This window comes from Crotalus tigris, unplaced genomic scaffold (assembly GCF_016545835.1).
Source record: "Crotalus tigris isolate CLP2741 ecotype Arizona unplaced genomic scaffold, ASM1654583v1 scf7180000023598.3388751, whole genome shotgun sequence".
Classification (NCBI taxonomy): Eukaryota; Metazoa; Chordata; class Lepidosauria; order Squamata; family Viperidae; genus Crotalus; species Crotalus tigris.
In genome coordinates this window covers 2,385,777-2,399,004 of record NW_024100068.1, presented here as the reverse complement: position 1 = coordinate 2,399,004, position 13,228 = coordinate 2,385,777, and the positions used below count along the sequence as shown (strand labels likewise).

Sequence of the window (13,228 nt, the reverse complement as noted above, 5' to 3'; positions counted from 1 at the left end):
ACCTAAGTTGGGGAAATAAGAAATATCTCAGCAGTTATTTTTGCAGACCTCATCTTTTTTTGTAGACACTCTGAAGAAAGTCTCCAAAGAAAAAGAGGGGAAAAAAAGATTTAAGACTACATTTCCTTGAGTTGGTAAACTAAATGCAACTCTGGAAGAAGGTGTTTGCTACATCAAATTTGTATCCAAGCATTATTCAATTTAGGAATATCATGCCATAAGTATATAATTATATATTTTCACTGCATCCTGGTTTGGGAACTGTCTAAACATAGGAAAGACCTTGAGTAAGTTCCAGTGAATTATCCAGGACTTCTTTTAGAGTAAACATACACCTTAAGCCAAAATAGCAACCAACTTTAACTCTCTAGTTTCTTTCTATGTTGGTTTTAAATGTAGCTAGCTAACTACAAGATTTAGAAGAAGATGATGAAAGATGGACATAGATAGATGTTTGTATTCTCTTTAAAAGCTCAGGCCAGTTCCCAAAGGCCTCCTTTTCAAATATTGATCAGGAAACCTCACAGACAAAATAACGGTTAGCAATAAAAATATCTCATTGGTTATTATCTACAGCAGTATATAGATGGGCAATTAGAAATAATAGAGTCCCTGAGAAAATGCTATTATTTCTATTTTTAGCCTTTCTGATAGCAAGAATAGAAAACATGCAAAAAGAACTTTTAAAAATTATATGAGAACTGAAGTGAATGATGAACTGATAAGGATATTGTGGTTTGTTTAGTCCAAGGCTGAAAATGAAAATGCTCAGCATTTTTGTAATGAACTAAGCTGATGAGGGATGAGAGCACTGTAAAAAAAATTTCCAACAAATCTTCATGGAACACAAAGCAGCCGTGGGAGAATAATATGCCACTATTATATAGTACGGTTGAATCTGCTGTATTGAAAAGTTGTACTGATCTAGATCAAGTCCATTGTTTTGACTTTGGAAACGTATAGGAAAAAAAAAAGATTTCTCTAAGTATTCCAGATTTAACACACGGTCCTGGTACCTTAAAAGGCATGAAATAAATCAGTGGTTCTCAACCTTTTTAATGCCGCAACCCCCAACCGGTCGTAAGTCGAGGACTACTCAACTGGTGCAGCACCGTTTGCAGAATTGGACTTTTGGCGGGCTCAGCAGGGCAGAGACAGCCTGGACAAATCCTATTGACCAATAGAATTAGACTCTATTCAAGAGAGTCTATTCTATTGGCTTTCAAAAGCCAATAGAATAAAAGGGAGTAGCACAGCTAAGGAAAAGGGGGAAAAAATGGCGGACTGCGTTGTTTGGCGACCCCCGTGAAATGGTCGTTTGACCCCAAATGGGGTCCTGACCCACAGGTTGAGAACCACTGAAATAAATGCTTGGGAATTATCTGGGTGACTTTGCTTGAGCTGTGGACAGACACTATTCTAGATGGATTTATAAAGAAATCCTCTTCCCCTGATAACGACTATTCAGTAATTCAACAATCACCATGCTCTAGGAAGCTTTGCAGAAGTCAACAGCTGCTTTGGTTTGCAAATCATCGACAGGGCAGTTTGAACATCTCTAATAACAGCAGTCCTGAAACCATGGGCTGCATTGCTATTTTCTGTTGTTCAATCACTAAGTTGTGTCTGACTCTTTGCGACCCCATGGACCATAGCATGCCAGGCCTCCTGTCCTCCACTATCCCTCAGATTTTGCACAAATCTTGTTTATTGCATTGATGGCACTATCTAACCATCTTATCCCCTTCTCCTTTTGTCTTCAATCTTTCCCAACATCAGGGTCTTTTCCAAAGAGTCCTCGCTTTTTATTAGGTGGCCAGAGTATTTGAGCTTCAGCTTCAGTATCTGTCTTTCCAAAGAGTAGTCAGGGTTGGTGTCCTTTAGGATTGCTATTGCTACTTATTTATTTTTGTTTTTAATTTCTCTGGGTGTATCGGGAACCCATAAATGGTTACACCACGGACAAATGTTTGTCTACTTGCTTGGTTATTTTAACATTTCACTTGAGACTGACTTTACATCCACAAGGGATTTGAAGCAGTTAAAAGGAAAAGCAAAAGAAAATGGGGAAGTCCATGGTTTTTAAAAGTCTGAAGGTATCACATGTATGATGCCAGAAGACCAGCTGAGGAGATCTTACAAAAGTGGGAGCTGAGCACAACCACAACTTGGGAGCAAAACAGAACAAGCTTGCATACCGTGGGAACTATTTCAGTGTACTAAATCTGCCGCAAGTTGTGGTATCGGCGTATTAGCTGCAGACTGATGGGATGCTAGATTTCATTACAAAGCTAACCAATTCTAAATTTCTTTTTGCCTATTCCTGGCTATGCACGCTGCCTTCTGCAGTCTAGCCTTTCCACACTGATTTCCTTGGCTTTTGGATGCATTCCTGCAGTATTCTTTAATTGCTAGCCTAGAGCGAGCAGGTGTCTGGCTAACTAAGGCATCTTCGTTTGCCTTTTGGGTGTTCCAAAGGCCTTGCAAAAGTTCAGTCAAATCAAATGAGTCACTTGGGAACGCCACACCTGTTGGAATGAAAGCTGAGTGTCATCGCTGTGTGTGGTTCTCGAAGCAGTTCTGGCTCTTCTGCAAAGATAGGTGTATCTCATTGGGTGGAACCGCTCTCCTAGAAAAGCTCCTTTGGCACAAGTAGGTCAGATCTCAGACCTTAATTAGAAGAGAAAATAGAAGGAACACCCACTGCTGCCGAACAACAGTAGCATTATTTGTGCATTGCTATGGTGGGGGAAGTGAAAGAGAGTGTGCCAGAGGTTTCCCAGAAGAGATCTAGTAGAACAAGGCATGGTGAACCTTTATATTCTGACGTAAACCAATGAAATTATTAAATGCCCTCTTTGGCCCTCAAAGCTGCAAAAGGAGCTGGAGGGGATTTGAGAGAGGGCTTGCATACATCTGCTCTCGTGACCATACTCACACGCCCATTGATGGGCACATACAGATGTTTGGTCTGTCTTTCATAAAGACTTAATGACCACAACTGAGCCCAACATTTCCGTTGCTAAGCAAGACAAATTGTGAAGTGAATTTTGGCCTATTTTACGACCTTCCTTGCCACAGGTGTTAAGTGAATCACTGCAGTTGTTAAGTTAGTAACATGGTTGTTAAGTGAATCTGGCTTTCCTGTTGACTTTGCTCGTCAGAAGGTTGCAGAAATATGATCCTGGGACACTGCAACCATCATAAATACATGTCAATTGCCACACGTCTAAATTTTGATCACAAGACCATGAGGATGCTTCGACAGTCATAAGTGTGAAAAACAGTCATAAGTCGCTTTTTCAGTGCCATTGTAACTTCGAATGGTCACCAAAGTAATGGCTGTAAGTCGAGGACTACCTATAATCAATTATATGTTATTGCTGTAGCTCTTCCATTAGCACCGGGAATGCAGCAGAATGATTTTATCTCATTAAAGAGCTCTGGATCAAGATATTGGGTGGGATCCAATCGTTTAACTTCCTGAGACTAATGAGAGCAGGAACCCAGCTAGCACAACAATTTTGAGAGCCACACACATTTTGTGGCTGAAACTACAGATATTCTATCTACAACATAAGCATTTGGACTTATTATCATTGCTGAGAAAACAAAATCCTTGCTTCCTAGAGTCAGTATCTGAACTGGGAGATCTTACAAATCTAATCAATCAACCAATAGATTTTCAATAAACTTTTACAATAAGCCATATGACCTAATGTAGCTTATTTTTTTTTCTTCTTAGTGTAAATCAGATCTATTTAGATGATAGAAACGGCCTCTATGCAAATTTTTGATTGTGTTCCTAAAACACTTGGATCAAAATGAAAATTCATTCATCATTCTGAACTGTACTATGTTATTTAGAGTCTATCAATATCACTGAATGGCGAGTTAAGTTTAAGGTCTGGAATTGTTTTCCCTGATCTCAGATCCCTATACATACTTATTTTATCAACTGTATTTGTTCACCCTAATCTTATGACTCTGTGTAAGTTTCTTATTTTCTTATAGCTAAGTAGGGGTTCTTTTTCCACAAATGCCCTATACAATTTTAGAATCTCTAAGATCCTTTTATGTATGCAGAGAAGAAACAGTTCACGTTCTTTAAAATCCAGCATCACGCTAAATAAAGCCTAACTACCTAAATTGTCTTTTGAGGCATATAACTCCCACATATGACCACCAGTTTTCCTAATTTCTTTATTCTCTTTTCTTCTTTATCTATCTATCTGACTGTCTGTTTATCTATCTGTCTCTATCTATCATCATCTTTATCTTTCTATAGATTCTATAAACTTTAGATAATGGCAACTCACATTGATTTCAAGTGCTTCTCTCTCACATTTCACTACCTTTTGTAATGAATTTAGATTGCATAATTTAAGGACCCTGTGTTCAAAGACTATCAAGTTCTTAAGGAAGAAGAAAGAAAAGCTAAAACTATTTTAATTCTCCCCCCCTCTCTCCGCCTCCGGCTGGATTGGCAGAGGCAACTCTATGAAAGATCCAACCCATTATTGCTTTCACTGGGCAACTAATAATGTGATTGGTAACATCTATTATAATATCTATTTAGAAAAATCACTACCCACTAATGAGAAAAAGTTCCATCCATTGTTTGCAATTTTTAAATCAGGGTTTCCTAATAGCTGTTCTTGAGACACATTGGGACTAAAATATGTAAATTTTCCCAGAAGTCCCAACTATTGTAGTCCATATTGTATGAGAATTCTGGGGTTCCCATACATCTGCAAATGCTGGGTTAAGGAAAGCTGTTTTAAAAACAGACATAGGTCATTGCTTTTACTAGCTGATCAGTCTTGCTGTGGCTATATAGAATCCCAAGCAGCTTTCCCCCCACTGATTTACTTGGAAATGTGTAAGCAAAGCATATGCTCTTCTCTGAGGCACAAGAAACACCAACGTCCCATTGGCAAGTCCAGTTGATGCCTTCCAGATCCCTTGTTAAATTCTGGAAGACTTTCTCTGCTGCCAAACGTCTCTCTCAACTGGAGATGAGACACAATTTCTTTTTCTTGAGGGAAGAGCAGGGGTTCCCAACCCCTGGTCCATGGATCAGCTCCAGAACACGGCTTGCCAGCATGTGGTCTACACAAACAAGAAAAGTCCCATCCGCGGGATGCAGGCAGTACACAAAAGCATGCCCCCCCTCCGGTCTGCAGAAAAACATCTCACCACATAACCGGTCCCTGGTGCCCCAAAGGTTGGGGACCTCTGTGTTATAGCTTTCTGTGCACATAATCAACATAATTTGGAAGAGGTGCCTTGCCTCTCCCATGAGCACAATTCCTCTCTGCAGTAGTTTTTTTTTTTTTTCCAGATTTCCACATGAGTATTGGGTTAGCCCTGGTAGCCCCTTCCAACTCTATAACTTTGCAATACAAGTCTGTGATTTTATGAACCCTCCAAAACATTAAGAGGTAAGTGGATTCTTTGAAGCAACAATATTTCATAAGCTCATGATAAAGTCTGAAAAAGAAGGGCTGTTTACCGGTTAACAGAGAGATGCTGTGCTTATACTCATACAATGTCTCCAAGAACTTCTTTCAAATCCTTTTTGAACCATGCACATTCCCAGTGGGTGCCAAGTGTAAAGGATTGTAAATGCTGTGCAATTATAATTGTTTCTAGCAGTTATAAAAAAAACAACTCTTAGTTGTCTTTGAGTAGTCAGTCAAGGAAAGCTGCAGATGCTGTTGGATCCTCTACAAATACAAATACAATATAGATAATAGTATGTTCAGCCATGTTTGTAGCACAAGATTTCTAATGCTAGCTTGACCGGGTAGATGTGCAGTGTAAACAATTTGTTCCTTTTTCATATGCAGTGTGCATGAAGCCAATGACTCTATCCTGCTGCCCTGATTAACAGCAAAGGGAGCCAGGAGAGAAATTGTCAGAGTGAAGCCTGGTACATTTCATCTTGAGAGTGAAGAAAAGGCTGATATGGCCTCGGAAGCCCTCCAACCTGAGAGTGGATCTTCTTTCTGGCTTGCTTACAGAGCAACTGCCAACTCTCTGTTTGTAAATTTAACCTAAAGAGGCTCTGCTTAATGTATCCCTAGGGTTTTTTACAGGAGTCCTTGAGTTTTTCTTTCAGCCCATGCTAAGGAGAAAGGTATATTAAACAATGAGCTGATTTCCTTCATAACTTCCTTTACTTTCTCAGGAGAATCCTCTGGGTTGAAATAAGACTTGGAAGATTGTGTGTCCCAATGGAGAGAGGAGAGAGGAGAGAGGAAAATTAATGGAAGCAAGGTTGTGCAGGCTTGGTTTCATGCCATTTCTATACAAAAGCAGCATTGCCATCTACTGGAGAAGGCAACAATCTCTCAGCCCTGTTGGTCTTTTTAAAATATAGGGAATCCTCAATTTCCTGGTCAGGAAATCGCAAAAGGTGATCACATGACCCCGAGACATCGCAACTGTCATAAATATGAACCAGTTGTCATGCCTCCAAATATAAATGGCGTCACCATGGGGATGCTGCAATGGCCCTAAGGGTGAAAATGGTCCAAGTCACTTTTTTTCAGTGCAGTTGTAATTTCGAATGCTCACTAAATGAACTATTGTAAGTTGAGGACTACCTGTAGTTCATTTGGGTCTTTTAATAATTATTTTTAGTAATAACAACATCAATGGAGGTGATGCAAATGTCTTTACAACCCAGCATTTGATGGGGTAACAGAAGAGATTGTGTGACAGTGAAATGCTGTTTCCCTAATCCTGTGCTGTAGTAGGCAACAATTCAACATGCATGTCTCCCTGGAAATAGATGCTCTAGCATTCCCTGGAACATTTTCCCAGAATAGCAGTGAAGACGTGGCTCTTCATCCAGACCTTTGAAGAGGAAAGGAGAGATCCTTTTCCTTTATATCATCTGGCCTGTTACACTTGCCATCTTTTATCTTTTATTGATTTTTATTGTAATTTCTTTTATTGTTGTCAACTACCCAGAGCTACTGAGAGTTGGATGGCATACATATTTAATAAATTGCTAAATTATTATCCTCTGTTCACAACAATCTGAATTCACACTGCCAGTTCTTTAGCTGGTGATTGGCCTTCAAACCCATCAAGTTCTTCCCAAAAACCTAGGATATCACAATGTATTTGCTATTATGGTTTGTCACAATCAGCCAAATATTCAGATTGGATTTGGCATTTTTATCCATGCACTGAGTGCTTCCCAAGGACCTGGGATAGGCAGATATGGATGTTTGATAGTATTATCACATGTAATGAATCTCTAAAGTATATGAAGGATGATTAAAATTGTGCTTCTTATTGGTTGCTATCCTTCACACACCCTCAAGCCAACATTTGAGGTGACTTCCCCTTGAATCATGGAAGGACCAGGGCCCTCTTTTCTTTCCTTCCCAATTCTTTTCATTCAAGGAATTTACACCAACTCTAAAGCCACATTTATACAAAAGATAAGCACTTGAGCAAAAAATGATCTAGCTTATGGTCTCAATCATCATGCAGCGGGTATCCCAAGCAATTGCTCCAACCATTCTATCCTTCAAATCCCTTCAGATATGTTGGATTCTGGAAGTTAAAACCTAGCCCATCTGTGGATTATTCTTGTGCAGAAAATGTACTTCCCATTCCTGGTGTAGGAAGGGAAAAGAAAAATCCTCATTTGTGAATATAAAAGGTTGTAGCAGGAAAATGAGAAGAGATTCCAGCGGTTTGTTGAGCAAGATCAACTCATCACAGCTTTTCTCTCATTCCTTGTCCACCATCAGGTAAAAGAAGAATCTCTAATACTAGCTAGCCATGAAACATTTGGAGATAGCACTATTTATGTATCTAGGCGATCCCAGTTTAAATCTTGGGCATCTTCCTTTAATCCTGGGAAGAATGCTTCTATTCAGAGTAAACCAGAATTATTATTTCATCATTCAGGAAGGATTGCTGGGCTGTCAGTCACTCTTATTGTCTGCTGAAAAGTTGTGGGATAGGCAAAAATAGCTATACATAAAAGTTTGCCTGTTTGTTTCTAAGATTGCTATGCTACTTCATTCTAGACTGGTTTTGGGTGATGGGCAGTCAATGATGGGCAAGGACAGTTGATTAAGCAGGTTAAGGTGTTTCCCCATTTTGTACTCCTGATTTCCACAATACACTTTTGACTATGATTACAGAAAACAAGAATGATGCTCTGATTTGGTATCAAATAGTAAATTTGAACTCTTACAATAATTTAAGCAATATTGAGTTAAGTGCTCTGATCTGGATATGCAGTCTATGCTCCAAGTACCGAAAAAGGCAGAATACCTTGGATTATTATGGAAGTAGAATCATTGGCAATAAAATTTTCCCACATCATCCAGATATTATATTTAAAACTGTAGCGCCAAGTTGTAAACTGCCATTGTGTGCATATGTCATCAAACTGAATAAAAAATGTAAAAGAAAATCATTTTTTTCTATATTTTTAATTTAATTTGATGAAGGCGGGTTTAATTTTAAAATTTCTTTCTGAAAGAACAAACCAGCACTGTGGTTATTGGCATAAGAGGAGTTTGGTGTGCTGAAGGGGTTTATGTGAATAACTTGTCTTTCATTTTACAATTATCCGTCTAGTGCAGTGTTTCTCAACCTTGACAATTTTAAGGCATGTGGACTTCAACTCCCAGAATTCCACACCCAGCATTGCTGGCTGTGGAATTCTGGGAGTTGAGTCCACATGCCTTAAAATTGTCAAGGTTGAGAAACACTGGTCTAGTGTTTGCAGCCTACCTTACTTCTAATGTAACCAAAACGAACTCCACCCAGTCTTTCCAATCAAGAACTTCAGGCAGCCATGAAAATTACAGAACGTAATAGAAAGATGCATAACAGAAAATACCAATCTAAGCTGTTTTTCTTAAATGAAGTTCAAATTCATTACGAGGAAAAATCCAAAATAGAACTCTCAAGCAATAAGGTAGAGAAAGATTTCAATGTATTAGTTTAAACTTCTTGTTTCAGTGGTTTTCTTTTTCCAAACAATTTAGTAAAACTGATTTCCGGAAAAACTACCCAAAGAGGAGACTCTTAACTCAGTGGGAAAAAAAGAGTTGCAGAGTTGTGTGCATACAACTGATCAAGTACAACCCATTTATACTGTAGATTTATTTTTGTGTCGAGTCCTGTAGCCACTCAATTCCTGCCTCCAATGTTGCATAGATACAATCTTTTCCATTCTTTTGGCAAGGCACTTTTTTAAACAGCTGTCTGATTTATCTCAATGGAAGAAGTAGATTAGTGAATCATTTGCTGAACTGAGGATCCCTCTGCAAAAAAAAAAAAAACAGGTCAAACCAACATCATTCCCCAACTCTGCTCAAAAATGTACATATGTGGCACCCTGTGCAAGATCCTTTTGCTCAATAACTAGGCAAACATCAGAGAGTTTTTTTCAAGTCACTGTTTATTTTATGACATTTACTGTAATTCATAAAAAGTAAGCAACTACAGGTAGTCCTTGACTTACAGCCACAATTTTGCCCAAAATTTCTGTTGATAAGCAAAAGAGTTAAGTGAGTTTTGACCCATTTTACAACTTTTCTTGCCACATTGGTTAAGTGAATCACTGCAGTTAAGTTAATAACAAGGTTGTTAAATGAATCCAGCTTCCCCACTGACTTTGCTTGTCAGAAGGTTGCTAAAGGGGATCCCGTGACACCCAGGACACGGCAATTGTCATAAATATGAACCAATTGCTAAGCATCCAATTTCTGATCATGTATTAAGCATGGGGATGCTACAATTTTAAATGTGAAAAAATGGCCATGTCTTTTTTCTAATGCTGTAGTCACTTCAAATGGTCACTAAACGAATGGTTGTAAGTCACAGATTACCTGTATATATAGCTTGTAAGCTTCCTCAGATCAGCCTAGGCAAGCTTCATCAAGTACAGTGCATATGAACCTAGCTGGGATAAAAGATGGAGCAGGTTTAGAAGGATAATACTCATAATCATATCCATCCATTCAATGAAACTCTGAAGTTCTCGATATAATGAATACTGTGTTGTGTAAAACTAAGGCTAAAAAATGCTTCTATGGAAAAAATTCATGGTCCACTCCAGACAAACTAATTACAGTGCAGTAAATCCGAAAATGTCACAAACAAGAATTTGCTTTCTTATCGAGTTCTTAAAAATCATAGCATTACAGGTTTGGATGTACTCTTAGAGATTAGTCCAACATTCATTAACTCCCTCATTCATCCATTAACTCCCTCATTCATTCATTCATTCATTCCATTCATTCATTTATCTGACTTAGATGACACCAGACTCCAACAGACACTGACTTATTATCAACCAGTACAAGAGTTCAAGGAACGCACTCTGAACATGGCATCATCCACATAAGCAATTTTCAGGCCCCACTGATTTCAATGAGAATTAATACACATAATGGCTTTTGAGGAAACATACACAGAATTCTGCTGCAAATGTCTCCTATTGAAATCACTGGAACCTTAATCGGTGTGTTCAAAATTTTGGTGGATAGTCATATTTATTTTTAACTATACAAAATATTTTCTGAAGGTACACTAGCAATAAATTGTCGCAATAAATTGTCAAAAAAGCACACTATAAATGAGTAAAATTTAGAAGTCATTTTTTCTGTACTTAAGCTGTGATATTTCATTACTGCGAAAATGTTACTTCATCAACAGACCAGCTTACTCAACAGGGTTTGTGACAGCAGGCCTAATGATGAGTAATATTTTCTTTCACATATCCAGTCTAGGAGTATGATCCTGCAATGCTCAACTTTCCTCAAGTGATTCACCTCTTTTTTGTTATTCTGGGAATGAGGCATCTCTAATTTCTCTTGAATCCTTGATTTATCCTTTAGCTCAGTTTATGTTTGCCCAGCATATTAAGCCATGATTTTCTCAATCCAGTTTTCTAATTCACACAACACACTAGGTTAATATGTGCTTGGCTAGTGTGCAAGTCAGTATATCATGGATACAGCCATATAGTATTGTTAAATCATCACTTAGTAAATGTTCAAATCCAACCCTATAGCTTTTAACTCTTGGTCTCAAGGAGACCATATGTAGCAAAAATGAAACTGCCATAAACCACTAAAAAGCAGATGTGAGATTCAGAAGACCAGGCATTAATTTGATCTCTTTGCTTCACATGCCCATTTTCCAAGTTCTGTTATTCTCCCCATCAGGTAACATACATCTGATTAACCTTGGTCTTGCCAACAAACTAATTCCAATTCATGTAGCCATTTTGATTCAAAGGCAAGTATCAATATTGCCTGATTTGTGTGGCAAGCCCACATCAGACGCTGAACCAGGTTGTGCATCACGGCAGAAAAGAACAGCTGGGTTCTTAAAAGCCCACATAGCCACTTCTCTACCAGTGCCTGGACTGGAGCAGGTCAGAGTATTCTTTACATTGCTGCTGTTGCCATGCCCATAGCTGGCATAGCGTTCTGCCCGGCTCTTGCTCTCCAGCCGATGACCCTGAACAGCCGCCAAATAGGCAGCCACAGGTTTTTGAGTCCGATAGCCTCCTTCCCGGTTGCGCCCAAGAAGAAGAGAAATGTTAGGGTTGCGGGTGGCATAGATGAGAGGGTTAATGGCACCGTTGGCCCAGGCCATCCAGCTTACCACAGTGTCTATGATGGGGGAAAAGGAGAAGTGTCCCGTTGCAGCAGCCAAGCCTAAAATACAATAAGGGCCCCAGCAGCAGATGATGGAGATAATCATGATTAGAACGGTGGTGGCCGTGCGCATCTCACCATAGAAACGCAGAAGGTGCCCATAAGTGGTGAGTGGGCGCACCCTGCTCTCACTCAGCCGCACTGCCCGGCAGATGTTGTAGTGGCAGAAGCACATGAGGGCAAAGGGCAGCAGGTAGCAAAGGACAATCAAGGTTGCACTATAAGGGGGCCCCAAATGGGAAGAGCCCCAAGGCAGCACATACATACAATGGTAGGGGGTAGGGGGGTCTGAGCCGACAGGCTGCTCTTCCTCCTCCTCCTGGGCCAGCAAGTACCAAGGTCCTGAGAAGCCCAGGGCAGCCAACCACACAGCAGCCAGGAGCTGCGAGGCTCTTCGGCGGCCCATTTTATGCAGTGGTTGGCGGACAATGGCACAGTAGCGGTCAAAGGAGAGCAGGGCCATCGTCAGGGTGGCAGCGATGCCCAAGCCAGCGTGGAGGGTTGCGCTGGCCAAGCAGAGGCGGCGCCCGAAGAGCCAGGCCCCATGTGGGCGCCCGCTGAAGAGGCTGACGAAGGCCAAGGGCAGGCACAGAAGGGCATCCAGGAGCTCGGATAGCGACAGCGACAGCACGAAGGCGTTGGTAACTGTCCGGAGCTGCCGGTGCCGAGCGATGATCACCACCACGGCGCCGTTGCCCAGCGTGGAAAGCGCGAAGATGGCGAGCAGCAGCAGGCCCTGCGAGGCCAGCGCTGCCCCCGACCAGCCCCACCGCGCCGCCTCGAGGTCCGTGGGTGCCGTCCCCTGCCCGCTCCCCGCGCTTCCGTTGCCGGGCGCGGCAGAAGCGTTGCTCAGTGCGGCCACCTCCTCCATGGGCAGCTGGCGCAGGAAGGCGCATTCCCAGCCCAAGCAAGGCGAGCCCCTTCCCGAAAGCGCCGAGGGGATGGTGAGAAGCAGCGGCCACCGCAGGGTTTCGGGCCGGCTTCCACGACTAGGTGGCCCCGGCCTCGCTGAGCCCTGGAAGGCTGGGTTCCCGCTGCATTTTGTGGACGGAGAAGTCGGCTGTCCGGGGAAGGGGCGACTCCGAGAACGGCGGTGCAACAGCTGCGGAAAAGCGCCCCGCTTCCTCGCGGACCATGCTTCGACCTTGCGCGCCTTTCGCGGCAACCTGGAAGGCAAGCGGAACTACATGGGGATGCTTTGGGTCGCCGCCTGCGCTCTCCACCCGGGGACGCGCGCTCCTTCCCGGGCAGGCTGCTTCTGCGGAGAGGAGGAAGAGGATGGGGTGGAACCGGCGAGCGAGAGCGCTGGGGATGCTTAGCTTTCGCTGGTGCCTTTGCCGAGCTGCTGGTTCCCTCGCTCAGCCAGCCCGGACTCGGCGGGGGAGATACGGAAACCACCTGTGTGGTGCGCTGAATTGTGGAGCAGGAGACGTTCAAGGCCGCTGACGTTTCTGCAGACGGTTGCCCGGGGAAACCATGTTATTTCCATCCGACGGTTGCTCAGGGAAGAAAAC

At 41.8% G+C, this 13,228-nt stretch overlaps 1 protein-coding gene across 1 annotated transcript; it reads right to left on the bottom strand.

Moving 5' to 3' along the window:
- Positions 1–8,771: 8,771 nt before the first annotated feature.
- On the bottom strand, positions 8,772–12,721 carry GPR135 (G protein-coupled receptor 135). Its single transcript, XM_039319465.1, has 2 exons — positions 9,876–12,721; positions 8,772–9,308 (listed from the first exon to the last, which is right to left on the bottom strand). The coding sequence occupies exon 1, from the start codon at positions 12,583–12,585 to the stop codon at positions 11,284–11,286; it is 1,302 nt and encodes a 433-aa protein (XP_039175399.1). The 5' UTR covers positions 12,586–12,721; the 3' UTR covers positions 8,772–9,308; positions 9,876–11,283.
- Positions 12,722–13,228: the final 507 nt, after the last annotated feature.

Coding starts and splice junctions, on each gene's coding strand:
- GPR135 (XM_039319465.1), bottom strand. CDS start 12,585: ATGGAGGAGGTGGCCGCACTGAGCAACGCTTCTGCCGCGCCCGGCAAC.